This window comes from Lipophrys pholis (genome assembly GCF_963383615.2).
Source record: "Lipophrys pholis genome assembly, chromosome: 11".
NCBI classification, from domain to species: Eukaryota; Metazoa; Chordata; class Actinopteri; order Blenniiformes; family Blenniidae; genus Lipophrys; species Lipophrys pholis.
In genome coordinates this window covers 14,638,253-14,663,975 of record NC_137631.1, presented here as the reverse complement: position 1 = coordinate 14,663,975, position 25,723 = coordinate 14,638,253, and the positions used below count along the sequence as shown (strand labels likewise).

Here is a 25,723-nt window from a genome sequence, read left to right as displayed (position 1 = left end):
CGTGACAGCAGACGTTAAAATAAGACTCACGGAAAGTACAACACAACGTTACTGTAAATGCGGTTCAACGACCTTCATCGGCACAGTTACGGATTTCTTGTCGGGTTTTGTATTGCTGCAGAAGCAGCAGCAGCAAGCGACTAAAGAAAGTTAGTCACCAGTTAGCAGGGGTACCACTTAATTGGAAACACCACCGGGCTTAGTTTAGATGTGTTCTTCTTCGTTGGTGTATAGCCGCTTTTCCGGTTACATTTTTTTTTCTTTTTTAAAGATTAGGTTTCATTATAACATTTATATTATTTTGTATTCATTCATATTCTTTCATTTGGAACTTTCATGTATGTCATTTTTCTAAAATGTATTTTTAGTTATTCATTTATTTTTATATCATTTATAAATAGTAATAGTAACAGATACAGTAATAGTAATTTATAGACAATTGAGCATTTCAGGCATTTCATGGCCCTGATTCACTACTGTTATTTGCTGGCTGTCCATTACTTCACTTTATATGTGCACAATAACCCACTGACCTTTAGATCAAATCTAAATGGTAAAGTCATGCTCTCAAGCCATCATCTAACAGAAATATAATAGGTCACAATGTTTAACTGTTGAGCAGCTTTCCAGTTTTCACCAGTTGAGCCATGCAGGCCACACTAACTTTGAAAGAATGAGCAGCTGGCCAATCAGACACCATGCTTATTTTAGCCACTGCATGCTTTAGGAGATAAAGCAGAGCTGCCTATGTCCCCCTCAGAGTTTTGGGACTTACCACACTTGATGCATCTCGGCTAACTTATGAGCAGAAGAAGCTGAATTATAGTTTTGCATTTATTAGAAATATAGAGGTGAAGATATAGAAAGTATGGATAGAAGCCAAAATGAAGTAAGTACAGCTGTGTTTGAATACAGAATACTTTTGAGCATTTTCCTTTCTTGAAAGATAATCATATGATGTACAGAAGACACATAGGATTTGTTTCTCTTTCTTTGTTCTCTTCTTCTTTTTATTGTTTTGTTTCTGTCCCTCGTGTATTAGTAAAATGTTGTACTTCATGGGAGCCATTAGCATTAGATAATGATAGACTTTCATCTGTTTGTTTGACCAGATGGCTCCCAGTTATTTTTAACTCCATCATGATTCTCTGTAACTAGACCATCACAAACACTATGACAAGCTAAAAAGTTTGCTGATGTTTTGCTATGAATACGTAAAGTACCTGTAACGAAATGTTAATTGGGAAATATAGCTCCCAGCTTTTCTCAATATCCAACCAGCATATTATTTCAGAAAATAGCTGTCTCATTTCACTGCTCAAAGTTTTGTATTGCTCTCTCTTATAGACAGGAGAGAAAGCCGGGGCTGAAGCTCATCATCCAAATATAAATATGAGACCAGATTCTGATGCAGAGCTCACAGCAAATGTTTCTCAGTCATCCGCCACACCCATTGTTCAAGGTATGTTGTGGAGTCACTCCATTGTTTGCGTTGAGCATATGTTGTAGGCATATTTACTTTTCAGTTTAATTTAAAAAACAATTTGGGAATGATATTGAAAGTTTTGATCAAACAGTAAATTCGACAAATAAATAAATCCAATATACTGGATTTAAAGTATTTAAATTAGGTTGTACAATCGTATAAACACCTATGAACTTAGACCATTGTTACATTTTTGATGTCATATATTTGCTTGGTCTAAGAGATTTGTGCATTAAAAACACAACAATATAAGACACAATGCCCTGATGGTTTTTTTTAAATGATGTCAAAATATGTTTTGAGAAGGTATGAATATTTATTATTACAACCTAAATAACAATATAGAGGATTACATTTTTTCTGAAAATGTTGGAATCCACAAAGATATATTTTCCAAGAGTCCAAATCCAATATACCTTGGCAATATTGTTCTTAATAAAGCTGATAATTATAGATCATTAAGGTCTAATAATATTTCTATTCGTGGTTTTTCTTTTCTCACTGCAGGTCAGCCCGGTGCTTCTGTTGAGGACAGTGTGCATAACGTACAGCTCCAGGCTGCTTCTGACACAGATAAGGAAAATGCAATTAAGCCTACTGTCCAAATAACTTTTAACACCTTCACTGTCAAAAACGGTGAGAATCTGAAAGTAGAGATCCCAGTGACTGGGCAGCCAGCACCGAAGATTGACTGGAAAAAAGATGGTCTGGCAGTGAAGGAGACATCAAGGCTGGAGATATCTACTAAAGGTTCATCAACAGTCCTTAATTTCAGACATGCTGCTAGGGAGCACTCTGGTCAGTACTTTGTCACAGCAGGCAACAGCGCTGGAAAACACACAGGAGAAATCACTGTGGTTGTTCTTGAAAAGCCAGACCCACCCACCGGACCTGTGAAGATTGATGAGATCAGTTCTGACTATGCTACCATCTCGTGGGAGCCCCCTGAATACATGGGAGGCTGTCAGCTTGACAACTATGTGGTGGAGAAACGGGAAACATCAAGCACTGAGTGGCAGACTGTGTCAGCAACAACAGTAAGAACCACAATCAAAGTTACCAAGCTGAAGACAGGAAGTGAATACCAATTCAGAGTGTTTGCAGAAAATAGATATGGAAAAAGCACTGCAATCACATCTCCTATTGTGACTGCAAAGTATCCGTTCAGTGTGCCTGCGGCTCCTGGGACCCCTTTCACATCGACTGTGACAAAGTACAGCATGGTAGTCGAATGGGAGCCTCCAGCCAAAGACGGTGGCAGCCCCATCATCGGCTATCACCTTGAACGTAAAGAGAGGAACAGCATTTTGTGGACCAAACTAAACAAGTTTGTTATAACGGACACTCGCTTCAAAACAAGTGGCCTGGAAGAAGGAATTGACTATGAATTCAGAGTCTTTGCTGAAAATATTGCTGGACTCAGCCCATCTAGCAAGGTATCTGAATGCTACGTGGCAAGAGACCGCTGTGATCCGCCTGGTAAACCAGAAGCTGTCGTCATCACTCGAGAGAATGTCACACTTCAGTGGGTAAAACCCAAATACGACGGTGGGAGCACCATTACAGGCTATCTTGTTGAAAAGAAGGAGCTCCCAGATGGCAGATGGATGAAAGCAAACTTTACCAACATCATTGAAAATCTTTTCACCATCACTGGTCTGACAGGAGGCCAAGGTTATGAGTTTAGAGTAACTGCTAAGAACGGGGCTGGTGTTTGGAGCACGCCTTCAGAAAGTGTAACCATCATTGCTCAAGATGTTATTGAAGCCCCCACTGCAGTCATTGATCCTAAATTCATAAGTATCAATGTTGTTCAGGCTGGGGAGACATTTGTTATTGAAGCTGATTATTTTGGAAAGCCACTTCCACAAATAATGTGGCTGAAAGATGGAAGAGAACTTGACAAATCTACACCAAGAATGGAGCTCAAAAATACAATCTCTCATACCAGTCTGACTGTCAGGGACAGCGCACGAGTGGATGGCGGACACTTTGTCTTGATCCTCAGCAACACTGGTGGAACAACATCTGTTCCAGTTAATATGAAGGTTCTGGATAGACCTGGTCCGCCTGAAGGACCTTTGAAAGTGAAAATGGTCAGTGCGGAGAAGTGCAACCTTCATTGGAACCCCCCTGTAAATGATGGAGGAGCCTGCGTTTCCCACTACATCATTGAAAAAAGAGAGACGAGCCGTGTGACATGGACGAGCGTAGACGCTCAAGTTGAAGCTGTCAGTTACAAAGTGACAAAGCTGGTACCTGGTAAAGAATACATATGTAGAATCGCTGCTGTAAATAAGTTTGGTGTTGGTGATTTTTTGGAAACAGAACCCATCATTGCACAAAATCCTTTTACTACACCGAGTGCACCTTCCACCCCTACATTCACGGCTGTGACTGGTGACTCAGTCATGCTCACGTGGGAAAGACCGGAGACTGATGGAGGTTCCGAGATTGACGGCTTCATTGTGGAAAAACAAGACAAAGATGGAGTCAGGTGGACCAGATGCAACAAGAGAAGGTTGAATGACTTGCGCTTCAGATGTACAGGCCTTGCAGAGGGGCATTGCTATCAATTTAGAGTACTCGCGGAGAACGCTGCTGGTGTAGGAGCACCCAGTGAACCAAGCGAGTATATAAAAGTATGTGAAGCTACTTACCCACCTGGTCCACCTACCAACCCCAAAGTGACAGACTATTCTACCAGTACTGTGTCTCTGACCTGGTCCAAGCCAATCTATGATGGTGGAGCAGCCATCAGTGGTTTTGTGGTTGAGGTGAAAGAAGTGGCAGAAGATGAATGGATTGCATGCACCCCAAGCTCAGGTGTAGAGGACACAAATTACACAGTCAATAGTCTGAGACAAAACGTGGAGTACAGTTTTCGTGTACGTGCAATGAATGCTGCTGGAGTTGGAGAACATGTGGAGCTTCCTGGATCTGTGGTCACAAGTGAAAAACTGGAGGCACCAGAGATTGAACTGGATGCTACACTCAGGAAAATGGTCAGTGTTCGAGCTTGTTCCACATTACGTCTCTTCGTTGCTATTAGAGGTAGGCCAGAGCCTGAGGTTAAATGGAAAAAGGAAGATGGGACACTCAGTGAACGAGCTCAAATTGAGGTAACAGGGAGATACACTGTGTTACTGATTGAGAATGTCAATCGAAATGACACTGGAAAGTACGTGTTGACTACTGAGAACTGTAGTGGCTCCAAATCAGCATTCATCAATGTCAGAGTGTTGGACTCTCCCAGTGCCCCAACCAACTTGGAAGTAAAGGATATAAGGAGAGACTCTGTATCCATCTCATGGGAGGCACCTATCATTGATGGAGGAGCCAAGGTTTCACACTACGTTGTAGAAAAGCGAGAAGAGGCCAGGAAAGCGTTCACAAGTGTCTGCAGCAACTGTGTGAGGAATTCATATAAGATTGATAATCTCCAGGAAGGATGCTTTTATTATTTCCGTGTCCTGGCTGTCAATGAGTTTGGCACTGGACTGCCAGCTGAGATCTATGAGCCTGTAAAAGTGTCTGAGGTGCCTCTTCCTCCTGGAAAAATTACATGCAGTGATGTCACCTGCAATACTGCAAGACTCTTTTGGGAAAAGCCTGATCATGACGGAGGGAGCAAAATCACACGTTACATTGTAGAAATGCAGGCCAAAGAAGATGACACGTGGATCACATGTGCAGAGAGCAGAGCACTAGAAGTGACTGTTACTGGGCTGACTCAAGGGAAGGAGTATTTCTTCAGAGTGAGCGCTGTAAATGAAAAGGGAAAAAGTGAACCAAAGTCCCTCTTGGCACCTGTTATAGTGAAAGATTCTTCCACTGGGCCTATTATTAATCTGCTGTCCAATACATTCAGTGTGAAGGCGGGAAGTGATTTAAAGATTGATGTTCCATTCAAGGGTGTACCGCCTCCAACTGCAGCTTGGAAAAAAGATGGCACTTTGGTGAAAGAGACAAGCAGAGTAAATGTGCACACATCTGACACAATATCTCAGCTCGTAATCAGAGATGCCACCAGAATAGATGTTGGTGCATATGAGGTAACGCTATCCAACTCTGCTGGAACCACATCTGCTGAAATCTCAGTGAATGTTTTCGAAAGACCTGGTCCCCCAAGTGAAATCAGTGTGGACGATGTGAGTGCCGACTTTGTTTGTCTTTCATGGCAGACACCGTACTACACTGGTGGCTGTGAAATCAATAATTATGTCGTTGAGAAAAGAGAGACAAGCAGCACAATATGGCAGACTGTGTCAGCTACAGTTGCAAGAACATCAATTAAAATCTCCCGTCTGACACAAGGCACTGAATATGAGTTTCATGTTGCTGCAGAGAATCGCTACGGAAAAAGCTCATTTGTGGAGTCTGAACATGTTGTTGCCCAGTATCCCTTCAAGCCACCTGGTCCACCAACTAACCTGCATGTTGTTCAGGCCTCAAAGTCCGTAATGGTCATAGCTTGGAGTAAACCAGACAGTGATGGTGGCAGCCCGGTAATTGGTTATCATATTGAATGCAAAGATCAGAGCAGTATCCTGTGGACAAAGTTAAACAGAAGCCAAGTGACAGACAACCAGTATAAAGTAACAAGCGTCGAAGAAGGTCTGATATACGAGTTCCGGATCAGTGCTGAGAATGTGGCCGGCGTTGGACCCTGCAGCAAGACATCCGAGCCTGTGGCAGCGAGAGACCTGTGTGATCCCCCATCTAATCTCACAGTCACCAATATAACTACCACTACAGTTTCTCTCTCATGGGACAAACCAAAATACGATGGTGGAGCGAAAATAATTGGTTACATTGTTGAGCGCAAAGAATTGCCAGATAGTTGCTGGCTCAAGTGCAATTTCACAAATTTACTGGAAACCTTCTTTGAAGTGACTGGCCTGACGGAAGGAGAACAGTATGATTTCCGTGTCATTGCAAAGAATTCAGCTGAGCTATTCAGTACACCCTCTGAAACCACTGGGCCTGTTACAGTGCAGCACGATGTGGAACCACCCCAAATTATCTTGGAGGACAAATATAGGCAGGTGGTGGTTGTCAAAGCAGGAGACCTTCTCAGAATAGATGCTGACATCTCTGGCCGCCCAAACCCAACAGTGTATTGGCTGAAAAATGGAAGAAATATTGGCACCAAGGGAAGGGTTGAGATAACTGTGACTAAGACACATACCTCTCTGCTTATTAAAGAGAGCGTTAGGAAAGACTCTGGACAATACACTCTGACCCTGCAGAATGCATGTGGTACCATGTCCAAGGCTGTCTCTTGCCAAGTACTGGACAGGCCAGGCCCGCCTGCTGGACCTTTGGAAATTTCTGGACTCACAGCAGAAAAATGCACTTTGTCATGGGGACCCCCTCATGAGACTGGTGGTGCTGAGATCCTTTATTATATTGTGGAGAAATGTGAGACCAGCCGTGTTTCTTGGACCCTTGTGTATGGTGACATGATGGCAACTACTTGTAAGATTATGAAACTCCTTAAAGGAAATGAATATCTGTTTAGAGTGAAAGCAGTGAACAAATATGGAGAGGGCGAGACTCTTGAGAGTGAGCCTATTAAGGCCTTGGATCCCTACACTAATCCATCTCCACCAACGGATGTTGAGGTCACAAGTGCAACCAATGACACAATGACAGTTTGCTGGAAAAGACCTGCTTCTGATGGGGGCAGCCGGATCAGTGGCTACATCATAGAAAAACGGGAGAAGCATGGTGTACGTTGGGTCAGAGTCAACAAGAAGCCAGTCTATGACTTACGGGTCAAAGCCTCATGTCTGCACGAGGGAAGTGAGTATGAATTCAGAGTCTTTGCTGAGAATGCTGCTGGACTAAGTGAACCTAGTGTCCCATGTCCACTCACCCTTGCAGAAGACCCAAAGTTTCTACCTTCCCCTCCAGCAAAGCCCACAGTAGTTGACACATCCAGGTCCTCCATCACTTTGTCATGGAACAAGCCACTGTTTGACGGTGGCGCTGCAGTTACAGGGTACAAAGTTGAACACAGAAAATCCACGGAAGAAGACTGGACTGTTGGTATTCACAATACAGATAAAACAGAGCTCACAGTGGCAGGACTCACGACGGGGGCTGAATATGTGTTTATTGTGAGAGCCATAAATAAGGTTGGCATCAGTGAGCCCAGTCCTGAAACAGATCCTGAAGTAGTCATGGAAAGAGAGGAGACGCCTCGGTTTGACATTAGTCCTGAGATGAGGAAGACTCTGCTTGTTAAAGATGGAAGTTCCTTCACTTTGACGGTGCCGTTCCAAGGAAAACCTGCTCCCACTGTGTCATGGGACAAGGCAGACGTAGATCTGAGAATCAGAGGGTTGATCAACGTAACCAGCTCTCTCACCTCCATCGCAGTGGAACAGGCAACACGTGATGATTCTGGCAAATATACAGTCAAATTGCAAAATGCTGCTGGATGTGCATCTTTGACTCTCGGTGTCAGAGTTTTGGACTCGCCCGGGCCACCATCTCACATAACAGTGAAAGATGTGACCAAGAACTCTGCTACTGTTACGTGGGACATCCCAGAGAACGAAGGAGGGGCCTCTGTGAAGAGCTACCTAGTAGACATACGAGACATTAGCAGAACGGGGTGGACTCGACTGACGGACAAATGCCGTAGATTGTCTTACAAGGTGTCAGACCTTGAGGAGGGAGGCATCTACTTCTTCAGAATCACCGGTGAAAATGAGTATGGCGTTGGAGTTCCAGCTGAGACCAAGGAAGGAACTAAAATGACAGGTACAACCTCCCAAGAATCAACAAATATAGTGTACTTGGCTATGAAAGGTGCAGAAAACTGAGAAACAATTTCACCTGTACATTAAAGTATGTTGTTTCAAGAGTTGTTCTTTTGTCATTTTTCTGTTTCAGATACGACAGATTGGGAGACAAACCCAGGAGCTTAGTTCTATCCCCGAGTCATCTTATGGTCTCCCACAAGATCCTCACCTGTTTAATCAATTTGTTTTGATTAGTTACTACAATAACACTCTTTTGTGAATCGAGTCTAAAAAAATGTATTGCATAAGCACAAGTTGTTGGTCTTTTTGGTATACTGTTTGTTGTATTAATGGATTTATTTTAAACTTTTAAATGTTTGTTTACTTTACCTGTAACGAATTTATATAATGACCATTGATGCTGTTGTTTGAGCTAAAATATAAATTAGTAATATGAAAAATATGAATTGTGTTATGTACTATTTGTGAAAATGTTATGGAAAAGTGAAGAATAAAACAATTGCTGCAATATATTGTTATTAAACTTAAAAGCTAAATCAATGAATCCTGGAAAGCTTGGATATTATTTCTATTTTGTGATTTAGAATCCATCACTGGCAATACCACACAGGAATTCTGACTATTACAATATGAGAAAACTTTTAACACGTTAATGCGGATATACGGGGACAACAGGTAAAATGGGATTGCATAGTAATACAGCATTATACTCCTTGAAAACACACTTCACAGTATGCAAAAACATGAACAGGCAACATTTGACTTAAATTTATGGTGAAGAAAATCAAGGTATTGTCACTCACTTTTAAAAGTAAGTGCGAACCACCCTAAAACATTCTTAATGATTTTTTCCACATATAAACAGTACTTCCTTTAAATTGTTGTACAATGTGACACGTGTTAGGTATATTTAAGTGACAAGACTGCAATAAAAATATGAATTAAAAAAAAAATACTGGAATGGAAATCACAGTTTATGAACACTAGATGCTCGCACTATCTCAGCCCCTGTAACCTACTTATTAGGTCTGTCAACATTTGGACTTCTAACACACAAGAGGCAAAGGAAAGAGAAGGGTAAACTAATCAATAAAACGTCATTCATGAATCACTTTTCATCTTGAACATAGGGAGTCTATTCATTGACTATTTCCAGGAAAAATAATACATGGATTTTTTTTGTCCATCTGGTGTGTGGCCATGCAACAACTCACTATGTGACCCCCTGAAAATGACAAATCTGAGTTTTTTTGTTTATGGCTGGCAGCTCATTTTATTTGCCATGCATTTTCTGGAATGTGGCAGTTGCTTTTGTTTTGTTATGCACTTCACCGATCATTTGAGTACAAATCTGAAGATTTGATAATGCCTACCATATAAGAAAAAAAAAAAATCTTACAAACATAATCACCCCACACTCACAATCCCCAACAACCATACCATAGGTATCCCTGGCATGCAAGACCATTTGTTTTTTCATTTTCACCAGAATGATCATATCCGGGGCTCTGTAATACGGCTCCGTAGATGTGTAAGGAGGAGAGGACACAGGAAAGAGACAACTGGGGGGGGGGGGGGGGGGGGGGGGGGGGTTATTAACCTAATAAAGACAAAACATGTCCCAAAGATACTTTTAAATAGAGAGCAAAGCCTAATAAAATATTTCCATCTGAAAAACCGTGCAAGAATGAAAAGATTCCTGACTGAACAAGAGTCAGAGAAATATATTTATTCATGCATTTATTTTCAGTAGGCTGGATAATTGTACATGTCTTGTTTCAAAACCTGTTAGACAACTGCAGCTCATCCAGAATGCTGCAGCCAGAGTTTTCACCAACTCAAATAGAGCGGAGCACACGTAAGGAAAATCTCTGCACTTGCTGCCTGTGTGTAGAAGGATTGACTTCACAATCTTCTTGTCTAAATAGCTTTGAATCGTCTTTGGTCTAAATACATCTGACATTTACTCGTAGAGTATGAAACATCCAGATCCCTGAGACCTCAGGAAGATGTTTTCTAAGCCAGAGTCAGAAACAAAGAAGAAGAAGTAGCTTTCAGCAACACTCGCCTCCCTGAAGATGCATGCCGACACACTCACTTTGCTCAGGCTTTCCATTAAACAATAGATTTGACATATTTTACAACCTTTATCTTAGTAAAGTGTCTGCTTCATTTATTCTCCTCTTGATGACTTTTGTTTTAATGCATGTCTTAATCACCTTGTTTTAATGAACCTAATTCAATAATAAGTCTTACTAAATTCTCATTGTATCAAAACATTTAGAAAGGAAAAAGAAAAACCTCAACAAAAAAGATATTAGAAAAGCTCCAGTTAAGCGCTCTCACGTCCGTCTTCAGCCCCCTCGCGAAGCCTTTTGGCACTACGTCACCATAGAAACGGTTACGTAGCGGTACGTGTGGGCGCTTACCAGAAACCGGAAGGAAGTGATGAAAAACACATTAGCTGTTCCGTAGTTCCGAGGGGGGGAAACCAACTATTTACGATAAAAAAAGCAACATTTACGAGTCCAAAACTTCGACATGGGGACTACAGCGAGTCAACTCGGAAAGGATTCACTGTCGGAATACCAAGTAAGCACAGAGCCTCGACATCTTCTAATCTTTTTAGCGTTAGTGTTCGGTTAATTGCTGAAGTTGTGAGCAGTGTGTTTTGTTTTTTTTAACGTCCTGTAAAAATCCCAAACACAAAGTTATGGCTGCCTCAGCTGGACACGGAACACTCGCCTTGGACACGATACTCACTAAATTATTCATGTCATTTTCGCGTGTAGTTGTCGGACTTGTTGTAAACTAAATGGTCGCGAACTCTGTTGGTGATTGTTGTTTTCCTGATTATGCTTTCGCCTACTTTTAGGAGTTGACATTCCTCACCAAACAAGAAATACTTCTGTAAGTGTTTGCCAACTATTTATGAAAGCTTTTCAATCCACCTTATAATGCATTTTTTTCTCCACACATTGTTTATTCTCTACACATTGTTTATTCTCTATTATTTATTTCGTTTTTCAGTGCTCACAAGAGATTCACTGAACTGCTCACTAAAGATGAGAAAGATCTCCCAAATACTCGGGTACCAATGGAGAGGATTCTCACTCTTCCTGAGCTCAAGGTAACAAGATACCCGACAGCTTTAGATTGTTTTCCATATGTCTAGTTGTTGTTGTTTCTGCATTTTAAATGTAGGCTCAGTGATTTGTGCCCAGAAGGAAGTGTTGATAATGTGTATTGACCGTTGGACTCATTCTTGGCACAGTCCAACCCTTTCAGGAAAAGAATATGCCTCGTCTTCTCCACTTCTGAACGGAAAGACGGAGGACTCACGTTTGAAGACTTCCTGGATCTTTTGAGTGCCTTCAGTGACTCCGCCACCATAGAGATCAAGTCCCACTATGCATTCCGTATATTTGGTAAATAAACTGTTGAAATTGGGAGCTGAATAATCGCGCACGTAAAACCCCCAGTGTCGTAACTCGCTTGGTATTTTCAGACTTTGATGATGATGGCACCCTTGACCGCGGTGATCTGGAGAAACTGGTTAATTGCTTGACTGGTGAGACTGATGACACGAGCCTAACCATTGAGGAAATGAGGCAGCTCATCGACAATGTAAGTGTGCGGAGGCATCTTCTCTGGGACGCTGGTTGAAACGGATTGCAGCTGCAGGGTCACGTTGTTGACAGACTTTTCCTTTGTCGTGTCGTATAGATTCTTGAAGAGTCGGACATCGACAAAGACGGAACTGTGAACCTGTCAGAGTTTCAGCATGTCATTTCAAGATCTCCAGATTTTGTCAGGTGACTAGAAAACTCTGTTATCCCACCTTATACCATACATCTCGCACCTTTCAATTATACTATGAACTTTATTCATCCAAACTCTTTTCTGATTTTTCAAACAGTTCTTTCAAGATTGTGCTCTGAAGACATCTCACGGGGTTTCGAAATGCATCATCCTTTAATTCTCACACTGTGCTCTTTAATTTTAACTTAGACCAATTTTAGATACTTGCCTTAAATTATAGCTACCTGTGGATTTTACTGCCTTAACTGTTTTATGTATCATTTGTGAAATATAAAACCACTATTTTATTATCTGAAAAAAATAAAAAGATTTTCAAAAAGTCTCAGCAGATAAACATGATTTATTCAAAATTAATATTTAATCCAAAGGGATGATATCACTCGGAATTATTTACACTTCCTGGTTGTACAAAGTTCATTGTCGATAATTATGGGGGGAGTCCCTCTTTGTTATTGAGAGCGTCCTTCTTCCTCCTTGACAACAGCAGCGAAAGTATTCCATGTTCCACACACTACATCAACCACATGCATCTGCTCAGCTGTGAAAAACTCCACACGCTGGGGCTCATCAGCGCTGGTTAATGTTTGGTGTCCAAGCTGGCCGTACTCACCTGAAACGGTTATTCAAGGACAGAGAGGCAGAGAAACTCATTATATAACGAGCGTGTCTGTTGCATTTACGTTTGATTTACCTTGGCTGCTATGTGGAACACTTCTTATTTTGGTTGAACACAAAGTATCTCAAATGGAACTTACCCCATCCCCATGTGTACAGGTCGCCTTTTACTGAAACGTAAAATATAAAGTTGGGATGACAAGCTCGTTGATTCACCAAAATACGGATCAATGTGAGGATACTGTCCAAGCACTTTTCTTACTTGTTACTGCAGCCGTGTGCCTGGAGCCGCAGCTGACTGCCCGGATTTCACATGGTGGAGTGACATCCAGCAGAGCTGGGAATGCCTGGATTGATATGAACACTTCATGTTTTTCTTCTTCCTGTAGCTCCTCGTGAGAAGACGTAGCAGGGCACAGCTCTCCTGTTCAGTACGGTCATCATAATCAAGATTTTTTTGTTTGTTTGTTTCAATATAAACAATTGAGGGTTACAAACCTGCTTTTTGGCTACTTTTCTGTAGAGGTGCTTTTCTCAGACAACGTGACGGAAGTCCGAGCTGGCCACTCTCATTCCAGCCCCACACATACAGATCACCCCCATCTGTGAAGAAAGTCATTTAAAGATATTTTCTTTGGTAAAGCTTCACTATTTATAATTTTAGTTGGCACTTACTACTGATGCAGATTGAGTGCCAGCCTCCTGCAGCCACAGAGCTCATGGGCATCCCCCAGAGTGCCTCCACTGCCCTGGGCTCTTCCTCAGAAAGAAGATTGCTGTGACCCAACTGACCATGGCTGTCAAAGGAAAGTATTAAGATCTAGATGGGGGGGGGCACGTCGTGAATGGTAAACCCAACCTTTAAAGACGGTGTATATTCAAACTCTACCTGCCAAGTCCCCAGGAGTAAATGGCTCCAGACGCAGAGAGGAGGAGGGCATGCTCCGCACCTAGTGCCAGACTCTTGGCTTTCAGGTGTGGAGACAGAGTGTGGTAGAAAGGAGGCTTTGAGACTAAATAACCTCCAGGGACCAAAGGGAGGGTCACATCTGTGGCACAGAATGCAAACAGATGATTCTTTCAAGTTCAATACACAACTTGTAAGGAATAAAACAAACCACTGATCAAGAATAAAAGGATGATCCTACAAAATATAATTTAAAACTGAACTTTTTATTGAAACAACCGCTCTAATGCAATATTGCAAACCACTATACCACTGCAGGAGCTGATTGTATTCAAATACCGTATTATATTTAAATACCAACCACCGAGACTCTCTGACTGTGGTTTAATGTCCATGCGCCATGCCGGAGTTTCCTCCTTCTTCTGTAGATCCCAGGACTCGACCCTGTCCAGAAAAACCAGGGTCAGGTGCGATTCACTGATGGACGCATCTGTACAGCCGCGGCTCTCTGTGCAGACGCATGAGCCGAATCCCGCCAAACACACACAGCTGACCCCTAACACAGGAAGGAACACGACAGTTGGTTCATTATCCAACAGTCACTGAGCATATGTTCAATAGTTTACTACTGGGCCACACCAGCCAAGTGTAAAGATGCTCTTCGGCTCCAACTTGCTGAGATGCGGCTGGTTTTTAAGCGGCAGCTGCTCGAGTCCACGTGACATCTTAGCTCTGATGGATGAATAACTTTCACCGTATCGACACTTTCTTCTTGAACCGATTCATCCTGGGCACAAATCTGTCCAAATGCGTTGAAGCCAAACCCGAACCAGCGCATTGCAAAGGACGAGGGGCGCGAGCGCAGTTGTCAGCAAGATTCAACACTCGTGAACACAGAAGGTAACTAGTGCGCATGCGTAAATCTTGGGATTGCGCAATACCTCTGCTGACCTGGAAGAAGTACGGAAAAGGTGGAGCGAAAATGTTACATTTGTTTGTTTTTTTCAGAATCCCTATTTAGTGTTTTACATAACTTTTTTTATTGTCTTTGACTGTTGTAATCTCGCCATTGTTAGTTTTTGAATTACAGAAGAAAGGCAAAAGTTACCAAATGTCAAACTTACTGGTTAAGGCTCGCTGTTTCGTTCATGTATGAACCTATGGGGTGTATTTATGAATGACGACAAAGATATATCTATTTTAGCCAATTACTGAGCTTTTTTCTACATCACTAGGGTCTCAATTGAAAAATGTTAATTTATTAGCATAATACATGAGGTTATAAGGTGTATTATTTCTCAGTTCAAGTAATTTATATTCTTTGCTGGTTCATACAAAAATATGGTCTGACTAGAGATGGGTTTTTTTTTTTCATTCTTGGGGGGGGGGGGCAGCATACAATTGCAACACCATAAGTGACATTGAATTTTAATGACAGGAATGATGAAATAACCTTTACAATCAAAACTATGGAATAATATGGGAGAAATGTTTCTGGCTACAGCAAAATATAAAACAATGTATACAGGTAAAAGTATGGACAACTTCTTCCTCAGAATAATTGAAAAATAAAGTATCTGCACAGCTGAAGGAATGGTTATTTGTAGTAAAGAATGTAAAAGGGAGACGTGTTGCAAGTGGAAACATGTCTTAAGTGCATGATCACGCAGGATTACATAATGTAAATCAACAGTAAAAACACTTTTGTGAGGACACACTTGTGTGAATATCTGTTGGGTTTCATCTAACAAAGTCCCCCATTTGCATTTCACAGGCCTATAAGACACTTGAGTATTTCAGGAATCTATTTCTTGATAAAAAAGTGAAATTGCTTAACTGCGTCAATGTTTCTCTGCAGTTGTGTTTTCAGGGCTCGGTTCCTTCGACCCTTTCCTGACCTTGACTGCTTTTGATGATGCCGTACTCCACAGCTTTAGACAGACAGTTCTGAGCTATCTTGGAGACAGGGTCCGGGATTCCTTCTCCTCCCTTTGCAAGCACAGAAAGAATCTCCAGAGCTTCACTTTCCATGAGTGTCTCAGCCAGACTCTTGTCTGCCTGCATCATGTTCTGGACTATGACCACTGCACGATGGCGTAGGTCGGATATTTCGCTGAGCAACAAAGCCTGCAAAATCTCAAGCCAGTGGGTGGTCTGGAGAGAGAGAGAGAGAGAGAGAGAGAGAGAGAGTGAGTGGGAATTATTTCAGTGAAAATAGAGGAAAGCAGAAATGTAGTTTGAACTTTTTGTTGGGGTCTTGTTTCTTACAGTTCCAGGGATACGGGCACAGAGCTCAGGCTGCTCAGCAGTCAGCATGGCCAGAGTTCCTGCAGCAGCTTTCCGGAGCCGCTCATCGTCCTCTCCGCTGTAAAGCACCAGCAGCTTCAGGCGATCATTTCCGGTGGCCAAGTACAGCTTCTGCACCTGCAAACCCGATAAACACTGCTCAACTCCCCACCTCATGTTTGTACAGCTGACTAACAGCCTTTGTCTTACCTCTGTACTTAATATCAGATTACACATGCACTCTGTGGCAGAAACTCGGACCAGGTCATGCTCCTCAAACATGTAGCCTTCGACTTTGGGTACAGCTTTTTCCTTGATGATTTTTTGTCTGTGGAACATCATGGGAGATAAAAAAAAATATATATATCTTCATTGTTTTAAAAAAAGTACAAAAAAAGATTTAAAGCGCTGGAAATGGTAAACAAAAATACAAAACAATATATATGAATATAAGAACCCAGTATGCTTTGCACAGTTTCAGTGGAAGTTATTGGACTTTGTTCTTATTGGAGCTTTCAAACTTGATATAATTCAAAGCATCAATGTCTAGCCGTTTTTAACCTCAAATGCCTCCGCCCCCAAAAATGTATTTGTTCCACAAGACTTTTCATGATGAAAAACTACATGATAACATGTACACCACTTATGCGAACTAGCTTTAGAGAAAATACAAACTGCTTTGGAGGAGAGTTTCTAAAGATGAACTGTCATTCTGTGAAATAATCAAGTAAAATGATGAATTAAATTTTATCACGGTGATGTCTATGTCCCTTGTTGTAGTATTTTTTTGGTGCAAAAATACATAAGATTTAAACTCACAACTTAAAAAGAAAACAACCAACCAATAAACCCTCCAAAATGGAGGAAGTTCCCTCTGTAAATTGCCTGCTTTGTATGTGGTGTTTTAGGAGAGACTTCCCCCTAGTGGCCAACCTGAGTCTTTCGCTGATGCCGGCCAGATTGGTGAGGCCCATCAGGGCTTCGAAGTTCTGCAGCAGGGTGCACTCAAGATTCAGAAGGCTGACCAGGGGGCGCACCACCTCATATATCTGACAAAAAAAAGGCAAAACGAGGTCAGTGGGTATTTTCTTCCTTTCAACCAAAGTAATTTATCGCTGCCTGCATTCTGAATTTTTACCCTTTCTCCCGGAAAGGCGATCTGTGGGTTGGATGTGATGGTTATTTTTGCCAGGGCCTGTGCAGCTTTGATTTTTCCTACACTGGTGTTGTCTGATGCAAGTGGGATCAGAGCCTGTGGAGCAGAACAGCAAGCATAAATCATTTAAAGCTCCTCTCGCTGGGTGTTTACAGCAGTGTGCAGGTTAAGCTAAGATGATTTGACAGTGGGCTCTACCTTTCCCCCACCCTGTGCCACCACTGTGCCTCTGTCTTCCTGTCTTCCCACCAAAGACAAGAACACCCTGCCATGAAAAGTGACATTAATCACAAAGTCCAAGGGAAGAACAGTTAAAAAAAACAACCAAAAAAACAAGACCGATTACTATTTTCCTACCTGGCAATCGATTCTTTGCAAGGGTCAGTAAGGACAGGACTCTCCTGTTTGACCATGCACACCAATGCAGACACAACGCCGGCCTCCAGCAGCTTCGACAGCCTTTTTTCTACATATGAAGGTGCATCCTGAGACAAAAAAGTAAGACAAGGCTACTCTTTAAATGCAAAGACTTGCAGGAAACCTATTTTTCAAAGCTGCCCGAGAAATACATCAAATAGGAAGAAAGCGCATCAATGAAACGTTGTGGAGCTATATACAAACATAAATAGATCCACCGTGTCAAGTTAGCTTTAAATATAAATGAGGAACATCCAAACAGTACCTTGGGATGCTCTTCAGGCACGTGCTGCTTTGCATACTTGGCCAGCTCCACCATTTGAGGGTCTGGCTTCTCCACATCGTAGCTGTTGGTGCAGTTCACCAATGCTGAGCCCACCGCAAAGAGCACAGTCTTATCCTCAGACTGCAGGAATATGCAAAACACATAAGAATGTCAGTGGAGTCAGGCAAACTCCAAAATGATTAATCTTTACTGTAGGCTGTCAAACACGCAATATAAATTGTATTTATTGTCCTCGCGCCATGTTTACAATGGTGTGTTAAACCTTTGCTAGCTCAAACATGGCCAGGAGTGCTTCCTTGTCCTCCACAAAGTCTTCCTTCACATCAGCATCGAAAGTGAGGTAGGCGAGACCTTCAACGGACCAGCGTCGGGAATTTGGGGGCAGAGACTCATTGCGTAGCCATCTAACACAGAGAGATAACTCACCTGGTATTTGTGGTTTTGTGGCAATATAAATCAAGCATGATGCGTCTCTCTTGATCCATACTAAGGTTAAAAATCAAACACAAGCAAACATACTTCCTGCACTGCTTGGAAAGACGAAGTGTAGATCCCTCTGCAAACTGCTTCATGCTGAAATCTGTCCCGCCCGCTGATCCAAGCTTGCACAAACCCTGCATAATATTTTGAACAAGCTCATTAGTGTTGACTCCATTTTGAAAAGTTATCATCTCCACCAGCCCGCACTACTTACCACCAGGGCTCTCACACGTATCCTGTCATTCTCGCTCTTCTTGTAGAGGTCCTTCAATAGTGCCACGCCGTTAGCTGTGATGAAGGAGGCTCTCTTGGCTTTGCCTGCAGCGTGGATAAGAGCCTCCACAGCTACCTGCTGGTGAGTCACATCTTCGGAGGCGCACAGAGAGATCACGGCATCCATCATTCCTGACATTTCCAGTGTTCGGTTACCCACGTCGCTCGGTCCTTGAAGGAGCACAGATACTGTCTGGATAGCTCGCAGCTTGGCTTCCAGGCTATTTCGGCCAAAGTGCTGCCTACCCAGAAAATAACAAAAATTTAAATCCTATAAATAAGTGCCATTGTTTTGATTAAATCCGTGACTCACAAGTGTTATTGTACACTCACTGGACATATTCTTCACATAGTTTGGAGAAGTTCTCTCTCTCTTTGTCGCCATTTAAGTCATCATAGAGTTTGCTGAGCAGGACGGAGCAGCTCATCTGCGTGTTGTCTGTAAGCGTTGGCCCATCCGAGAGCTCGGGTACAGTCCCAGCTACCTGCAGGATCTTCGTCAGCCCTGCCAGAAAGCAAGTAAAAGCAGGTCAAACATCTGGCTGTGGTAATCCCTGAGAAAATTGTGACCTGTATATCTGAAGTAGGCCTCAGAAATATAAATCTTTTTTACGGTAGCACAAAGAAGACAAAACAAAATATATAGAAGAGTGTGTTTTTACCCTGGTCTATCACCCATAAGGTGAGGGAGTTGTCTGGGTTCTTCAATGACTTGCGGGGTACTTGTTTGACCAAAAGGTTGATGGCACCGTCTCTACCTGCCCCCGACACATCTGATGCTGGCAGCATTTCCAAGAGATGACGTAACATTGACCGTATCTCCTTGGATGGTTCTGTGGTAAATCCATAAACTAGATTAGCACCAAATATACATGAAACAAAGCAACATACAAAAAGTATTTTTTTTTTTTCAGACTAAAAAGAAAATGAATGTAGTTACAAAATCCAAACTCACCGGGAAGTATGGCTTCATCTTTCCCTCTGATCTCTCTCTTCATGCCCTCCGTCAGAGCCTCGAACATCACCTGCACTAGGTGGCAGGCAGCCAGACACACAGTGGAGGCTCCTGCTCCCATTACTGCACACAGCTGCTCCATCCCCAGCTCGTTCACTATGGCCATAGTCTGCAAATAAAACAGTGCATGTCAGCAGTAAAACTCTGCAAAGCAACTGACTAAACTTGCCAGGTGAATTCAGGCTGTTGTACATTTAGATCCACACCATCAGTCATTCATAAACAAGAAGACTTGTGAGGGAATAAAAAAACGTGCATCACACAAATTAGACGACAGAGTATATTCACTGATCATTTCATATCTATGAAAGATGAGATGAAAAACAGCTTTTTAGAAAATTGTCACTTTTTACTGCAAATGTATCATTTATCTACTTTTAAGTGGCTTTTTCCATTTGTTGTCAGCATGCAGTGTTACTTTATCTGATCTTAAGATTAAAGTTGCTACTTGAAGTCCATTTCTTACTTCTGTGATATTAGTTGTTTCCCGATCTGTGATGCGATTCATGATTCAATGTGTAAAACAGTATCATGAATATCATTACTTACTCTAGACTGATGCCCTGTGCACAGTCCAACTAATGTCCTGAGTGCAGAGAGAACAACGTCCTCCAGCTTTGATTGAAGAAGTCTCTGAAGCAGCTTCACTCCGTCATTACGAAAGATCTGTTCGGCTCCGGCATCGTCTCTGGATAACACCACGAGATTCTGTGCAGCCTGAAAATGATTGACGACCAGCGTTATTTTGATGCAACACCAACGGGCCACAACAAATGGAGACAAATCAAACACATTAAGAGCGGATTGCTGACATTTGTCTTATGAGCACGGTTTACCTTCTGTCGATCTGAGTCTTTAGCAGACGAGTCTAGAAGAAGAGAGAACATTTGCTGCACCCGAGCGTCTGTGGAGTTCAGTTGTGTCGACTGAAGGGCAACAAGGAAAGAGTTTTCAAGAGACAGTTTCACACAAAGAAAAATGTCCATGACTTCTTTAATATGGCCTCACCTTTTGCTGGATCTGTGCTCCCAGTTGTCGGAGCAGGTCCTGAAATGCTTTGTTGTTGGGCTCCAGTTGAGCACATCTCTGAGCATCCAAAAAGGCCTGGTCAAGTCGATTCAGTTTCTGGAAAGCCTGGGCCCTCCGAAACCTTGCTTTCACATCACCAGGGTCAGAATCAAGTGCTGAAAGATAGAAAGACACACCAATAACTTTTACAGTGAATATTTCAATCAAATCTTTAGCCAGTTCATGTAAAAATGCTAATATTATCAAGAATCCTTCATATTTCCCAAAAGCCCCAAATTGTTTTAAGTAAAGAAAATGCCTCATGTCAGAACAAAACTCAATTTAATGGTATTATTTCTGTAGAAAACTTCTACCATATCAAATTAAAACAAACTCATTCATGGCTCACTCTTTTTGGGACGAATGACAATATCAACTCAGTATCCTCATTTGAGGTGAACCAATGTTGTGGGCTGAGCATTATGTAGTAGCAAAGTACAGTTTTCATGAATGTGAATTCAGTAATTAGAGTTATAGTTGGAAAAGTAAGTACCTTAGATGCTTGTTAGTTATGTATTTTGCATCCCTTTTTCTTCTGTTTAGATTATTTTCTAGTCTTGTTATTTATTCACTCTGACAATTTAGTCCTTAGTTTCCATCATTGTACTTGTTTTATCTGCTATTATAGACCATTTAAAATGAATTTTATCCATTTGTGTGCTTGTGTAAACGTATATGTCTATATGTTTAGGGACTTGTGCTTTTTACGAGGTGACTCAAAGCACATACAGAACCCACTATTCATTCACACCGGTGGTGGTAAGCTATGTTGCACAAATGGTTGAATAATTTGCATCATACATGTATCATTCTTGACTTGCATTCATGAACAGAACACCATTTTGCCGACTTGGGTGTGAGTTTTTATGCAGCAGGTAGAGCAGAAATGGCCCAGCGTAGGGGTTATATACATACTTTTTTCAATTTCTTTAGAAAAAAAAAAAAAAGTCAAGAATGGGGCTGCATGCCAGACTGTCATGTGTTCAAATACCAGCCAGGCCTTTCTGTGAGGGGTTTGCATGTTCTCCCCTCTGTGTGCGGGTGTCCTCCCACAGACCAAAAACATGTATGGTTCAGGTTAATTGATGACCCTAAATTTGGCCCTAGTTGACTGTGTGGTCTGTCCCTCTACTCCCCTAAAAGAAAGTAAAGACGTAAGTAATCCCAAGGCTGGCTGCAGCCCATTATGACCATAGAAAGTGATAATCCCTTCGTTCTTACACAGAAAGTAAATCAGGTGAATGTAGGTTTGAAAGTGCGAGTAGTTGTGCACAGGTTGAATACATATAACGAGAATCTCTGAATCTCACGTGCGTTCCCTCAGTGATAGTGACTGTCAGACCTTTGGAAGCATCAGCTTCTGCCTTGCTGTACTCCGCCAGCTTCAGGTAGCAGGCTGATCGGTTGCGGTGCAGGACAGCACTCTCCCCTTGGCCGTCGCTCAGTTTTAGTGCTTTGGTGTAGCAGCAGACAGCGCCCTGCATGTCCCCAGCTTTGAACAGGGAGTTTCCCTCCTCCCTCAGAGCAGCGGGGTCCTGGAATAAAGAGGAGGGCAGGATGGCATCAAGCATCCGAAGCTAACAATGCTAAGCGGCTTTCTTGTAGTTGCCTTACCTTTTCTGTTACACTCTCACCCATCTTCACGATGCTGCCGGCAGTGACGCGTAACTTATTAATATGAAATTTTCAGTCTACATGAATAGAAACGCCGCTACTTTCGGCCAAACTTGTCACATCTTACTAAACTTCCGGGAGTCCGATGCACGTTGAGGACGTATCACGCCGTAGCCCCGCCCCTCATGCGCACGCTTCATTACCATAAAAGGAAGCGAGCAGCCAGTGCATCCTGCTCCCCATCGCCCCTTTATTTGGTTAAATTTCCATCCTGCAGCTTTCTCTGTGTGATCTTCACACAGACAATGACAATACAGGCTTTGATGTGTAATCAGATAGTGAAATGTACATTTTTAAAGGATATTTATACTAGCTGTTTTCAGCTTCGCCTGGTTCACTCGCAGCAAAGTTGCTACTAGTTCTTCCTGTTACAGACATGATCACATTAAAAACAAAGCATTCTCTCTGTGAAATATGCACATTTTGTCTCGTTATGTCTTCTGCGCTTTATTTTCCTATTTAGGAGCAGGGATAGATCGTCTTTTCTATTCGTTTTTGGTCCACCCATTAAGCAGAAATCAGTTGTGATGTTTTGAAGACATGAATAAGGAACAGAACAGACAAAATGATTCATCTCAAAAGAAAACAAACTACAATTAAAATTGTTGTAACATACCAAACGTCATGAGTACAGTCATGGGAATAAATGGATGTTTATTTACTTTCCTGATATATGTTTTTCTTTTCTAATGGGAAAAAAAACCATGCTTGACATAATGGCTCATGCTTCTATTTATGGATTATCACCTAGATAATGATGATAAAATATATGATCACAGCCTGCCAACATTTTCCTCATGGATCAGATTTACAACGCCATTAATTAACTTTTACAAAAGAAAGCAGAAGACATAAATTTAGACAATAAAATTGTGACACATAATTAAGGATAAAGCAATGCAGTAGTTCCATAACATACCATCCATTTGTTACAAAGCTAGAGGGACTGAGCTGAATTTGGTTAAAATTAATACAATAACCACAGCTATTGGACAATTATGAGTCACACATGTAAGGTCACACAAAAAATGGCTTTCAACAAATGTTTATAAAAAAAAAAAGCTTATAACAGGGATAAGAAGCTTTGATCATTGTGGACCAAAAGACACAATTGTAACTGATTACATCTACCAAAAGGACCAAGAGAGTTCTGGCAGCTATTTTAATGACAATAACACTCTGTAATTTTTAAAGTCTAAGCTCTGATTTTTCAATATGAATGCATTTATCATTTTCACCATGAAATAGACTCAGTAAGGGGGTAATAGGAGGTAATTTCAATTCAGATCTGATTGAAATATGCTGAAATTATTGGCCATGAGCCATGAAACTGGCTCATGGCTCGGATTGGGTTGTGGCCACGTGTGGCCTGAGGACTATCACCTGTGTTGTGGACACATGAAAGACACAAATCAACTAATAAATAGAAAAAAAGATCAGAAGACGCCTGATGCAAATGTAAATTTTTCATATTGAAGCGGTAACATGTGTACATGGACACACAAAAAGAGAAACAATGTCACCTGAAACTCACAAAACAACTAATCAATAGAAAAAAGATCAGAAGACGCCTGATGTAAATGTACATTTTTCATATTGAAGTGGTAACTGTAAAAATTTATAAAATATATAAATCAACATTTCAAATAAAGGAAAATAATTGACAAATTGCATATTTCATCCATTTAACATCATCACACTAAAACCTCTGAATGAAAGTGTCCTGATATGGTATTTCATATCATTCCCCGAGGAGCTGTCATTTACTAGAACTGCTATTATTGTTTGTCTTCTGTTGCTGTGGTTACGCTGTGTTCTCCTTAGGCTTTGAGCTTGGGTACACCTATTAAGCCTCTCATATTACCACTCCAGCCTTGTTAATTCACTAAAATATCCAGCATGTACAGTTAGTGTATGTGCCGTGCAGGTTAGACTTTATACACAGCCGATCTACTAGAGACTCAGCTGCATCCGTCTCAAAGAGAAGAGACACACTCTGAAAATGAAGTCTAAAGCAGCTGTGTAAACATTTCTTTTGTATCACCACTTTGTTTTGTGCAAGACTATGTTTCTGGAACCATGGTCTGTCATTACTGGTGTACCTTTTGGAACCCAAACTGTTTTAAAGTCTGGAAATAACACCTTTGAACACCTTAATTATTACACTTTGAATGTTTTTGTAGATCTGATGAAAGTTATTGGTCTCTTAGGACCGGTGCAAAACCAAAACAGTACCATCTGTTCCAGTCCCTCACAGTAAACTAATTAATAATTGAAGCAGGAGCTATCTCCTGTTTCCCTAAACACTCAAAGTGTTCTTGGATGATCCATCAATAGCACAACCACGTGACTCAACTTCAGCATTGTTACATTTTCTACATAGCCCCCCCCCCCCCCCCCCCCACCCCCCACCCCCCACCACACACACACACACACACACACACACACACACACACACACACACACACACACACACACACACACACACACACACACACACACACACACACACACACACACTTAACTTTTTTAGCACTTTGGCAACAATCCTTTCCATGATTTTCACTCAACTCTAAGATCAAGTGTTTTAGTGGCTTTAACATTAATACAAGTCAACTGTGAACTGTTTTGGGTGTTATAAATTTGATTACATTCTCATAAGTTATTTTTTTAGCATTAAAAAAAATGGAGTTCAACCAAAAAATGAAGGAGTTCTAAAGAGGGCAGAGGTGATAGAACGGGAATAGTTTTCATGCTTGTAACTGTGGCAAGCAAAATTGTGTAGAAGCATGCGGTTCATAACTAGAACGGGCACTCGGTAGAGCCCGTCGCATCGCCAACGCCACATTTGTTTGCGGAACAGAGTTAGTATCACTGGCATGATAGCTGTTAACTCATATCGATGCAACATCACTGAGCAAGGAGCACTTCCTCCATGAGGTGCCTCTCCCATCCTCTTTGTATGGGAAATATTTTCACACACACACACACACACAGTAGCATATGCAATAATATACATTAATATATTTGCATTATATCTAAAATACCATATGGGAAATCAGAATATGTTATTGGTAATGAAAAATAGTGACAACTAATTATTGACCATTCCAGATGAATCAATGCTTTCTTACTTGGGAGGAAGGGAATATTCATAAGCACTTCACAACTTATTTTATAACGAATCCACAGTTACATTCACACCTAACCCGTGACTCATTAGCTCTTCATCCTCCTATAATATGTTACTCATAGAGGTCAAATTCCACTTATATCCTGGCAAAAAAAGTGTGGACTAATTTCATCCTGGCATATACTTGTAATTCCATAAAGTGCTTCAAAAAAAACATTAATATGCATTTCATTGATGGGTTTTCTCATCTGTCCATACGCAAGGCAAGTTAAGTTCTCTAGCACCATTCAGACGCATTGCAATTCACAGTGCTTTCCAACAAATAACAT

The 25,723-nt window shown here is 41.5% G+C and overlaps 5 protein-coding genes across 7 annotated transcripts; 3 read left to right on the top strand and 2 right to left on the bottom strand.

Annotated features, from left to right (window-relative positions):
* Nucleotides 1-758: 758 nt before the first annotated feature.
* LOC308116535 (titin-like) lies at nucleotides 759-4,817 on the top strand (the record flags this gene model as incomplete). The annotated part of the gene is made up of 4 exons (XM_080474786.1): nucleotides 759-889; nucleotides 1,348-1,462; nucleotides 1,994-4,608; nucleotides 4,743-4,817. The coding sequence occupies exons 1-4, from the start codon at nucleotides 869-871 to the stop codon at nucleotides 4,815-4,817; spliced, it is 2,826 nt and encodes a 941-aa protein (XP_080330912.1). The 5' UTR covers nucleotides 759-868.
* Nucleotides 4,818-4,897: 80 nt separating this feature from the next.
* LOC308116321 (titin-like) lies at nucleotides 4,898-9,189 on the top strand. The gene is made up of 2 exons (XM_080474451.1): nucleotides 4,898-8,260; nucleotides 8,393-9,189. The coding sequence occupies exons 1-2, from the start codon at nucleotides 5,143-5,145 to the stop codon at nucleotides 8,425-8,427; spliced, it is 3,153 nt and encodes a 1,050-aa protein (XP_080330577.1). The 5' UTR covers nucleotides 4,898-5,142; the 3' UTR covers nucleotides 8,428-9,189.
* Nucleotides 9,190-10,696: 1,507 nt separating this feature from the next.
* cib1 (calcium and integrin binding 1 (calmyrin)) lies at nucleotides 10,697-12,489 on the top strand. The gene is made up of 7 exons (XM_080475109.1): nucleotides 10,697-10,854; nucleotides 11,138-11,172; nucleotides 11,293-11,392; nucleotides 11,537-11,690; nucleotides 11,771-11,889; nucleotides 11,989-12,077; nucleotides 12,182-12,489. The coding sequence occupies exons 1-7, from the start codon at nucleotides 10,804-10,806 to the stop codon at nucleotides 12,201-12,203; spliced, it is 570 nt and encodes a 189-aa protein (XP_080331235.1). The 5' UTR covers nucleotides 10,697-10,803; the 3' UTR covers nucleotides 12,204-12,489.
* Nucleotides 12,404-14,557, bottom strand: rccd1 (RCC1 domain containing 1). Of its 3 annotated transcripts, none has more exons than XM_080475107.1 (8): nucleotides 14,246-14,541; nucleotides 13,964-14,050; nucleotides 13,589-13,748; nucleotides 13,375-13,496; nucleotides 13,198-13,302; nucleotides 12,962-13,123; nucleotides 12,840-12,869; nucleotides 12,404-12,694 (listed from the first exon to the last, which is right to left on the bottom strand). In XM_080475107.1, exons 1-8 carry the CDS (start codon nucleotides 14,442-14,444, stop codon nucleotides 12,534-12,536), a joined length of 1,026 nt encoding a protein of 341 aa, XP_080331233.1. In that variant the 5' UTR covers nucleotides 14,445-14,541; the 3' UTR covers nucleotides 12,404-12,533. The 3 variants fall into 3 exon arrangements, with proteins under 3 accessions (XP_080331233.1, XP_080331232.1, XP_080331234.1); XM_080475106.1 differs by having other exon boundaries at nucleotides 12,406-12,694; nucleotides 13,968-14,162; nucleotides 14,246-14,557; XM_080475108.1 differs by having other exon boundaries at nucleotides 12,408-12,694; nucleotides 13,968-14,050; nucleotides 14,246-14,499.
* Nucleotides 14,558-14,978: 421 nt separating this feature from the next.
* On the bottom strand, nucleotides 14,979-22,379 carry unc45a (unc-45 myosin chaperone A). The gene is made up of 19 exons (XM_080475105.1): nucleotides 22,202-22,379; nucleotides 21,930-22,122; nucleotides 20,528-20,703; nucleotides 20,356-20,445; nucleotides 20,069-20,236; nucleotides 19,460-19,628; nucleotides 19,167-19,337; nucleotides 18,838-19,009; nucleotides 18,446-18,746; nucleotides 18,271-18,365; nucleotides 18,014-18,155; nucleotides 17,731-17,871; nucleotides 17,406-17,533; nucleotides 17,247-17,313; nucleotides 17,031-17,144; nucleotides 16,826-16,941; nucleotides 16,103-16,220; nucleotides 15,875-16,030; nucleotides 14,979-15,760 (listed from the first exon to the last, which is right to left on the bottom strand). The coding sequence occupies exons 1-19, from the start codon at nucleotides 22,223-22,225 to the stop codon at nucleotides 15,473-15,475; spliced, it is 2,829 nt and encodes a 942-aa protein (XP_080331231.1). The 5' UTR covers nucleotides 22,226-22,379; the 3' UTR covers nucleotides 14,979-15,472.
* Between the last annotated feature and the right edge of the window lie 3,344 nt (nucleotides 22,380-25,723).

Excerpts from the sequence above, each read along its gene's own strand:
- LOC308116321 (XM_080474451.1), top strand. The coding sequence starts at position 5,143 with ATGCAGGCCAAAGAAGATGACACGTGGATCACATGTGCAGAGAGCAGA. Across the intron at positions 8,261-8,392 it reads GGAAGGAACTAAAATGACAG|ATACGACAGATTGGGAGACA; the intron begins GTACAACCTCCC and ends TTTCTGTTTCAG.
- cib1 (XM_080475109.1), top strand. The coding sequence starts at position 10,804 with ATGGGGACTACAGCGAGTCAACTCGGAAAGGATTCACTGTCGGAATAC. Across the intron at positions 11,173-11,292 it reads ACCAAACAAGAAATACTTCT|TGCTCACAAGAGATTCACTG; the intron begins GTAAGTGTTTGC and ends TTCGTTTTTCAG. Across the intron at positions 11,890-11,988 it reads TGAGGCAGCTCATCGACAAT|ATTCTTGAAGAGTCGGACAT; the intron begins GTAAGTGTGCGG and ends CGTGTCGTATAG.
- rccd1 (XM_080475106.1), bottom strand. The coding sequence starts at position 14,444 with ATGCGCTGGTTCGGGTTTGGCTTCAACGCATTTGGACAGATTTGTGCC. Across the intron at positions 13,124-13,197 it reads GAAAAGTAGCCAAAAAGCAG|GAGAGCTGTGCCCTGCTACG; the intron begins GTTTGTAACCCT and ends CGTACTGAACAG. Across the intron at positions 12,870-12,961 it reads GCACACGGCTGCAGTAACAA|TAAAAGGCGACCTGTACACA; the intron begins GTAAGAAAAGTG and ends TTTACGTTTCAG.
- unc45a (XM_080475105.1), bottom strand. The coding sequence starts at position 22,225 with ATGGGTGAGAGTGTAACAGAAAAG. Across the intron at positions 18,366-18,445 it reads TACGTGTGAGAGCCCTGGTG|GGTTTGTGCAAGCTTGGATC; the intron begins GTAAGTAGTGCG and ends AATATTATGCAG. Across the intron at positions 17,534-17,730 it reads TGCCTGAAGAGCATCCCAAG|GATGCACCTTCATATGTAGA; the intron begins GTACTGTTTGGA and ends TTTTTGTCTCAG.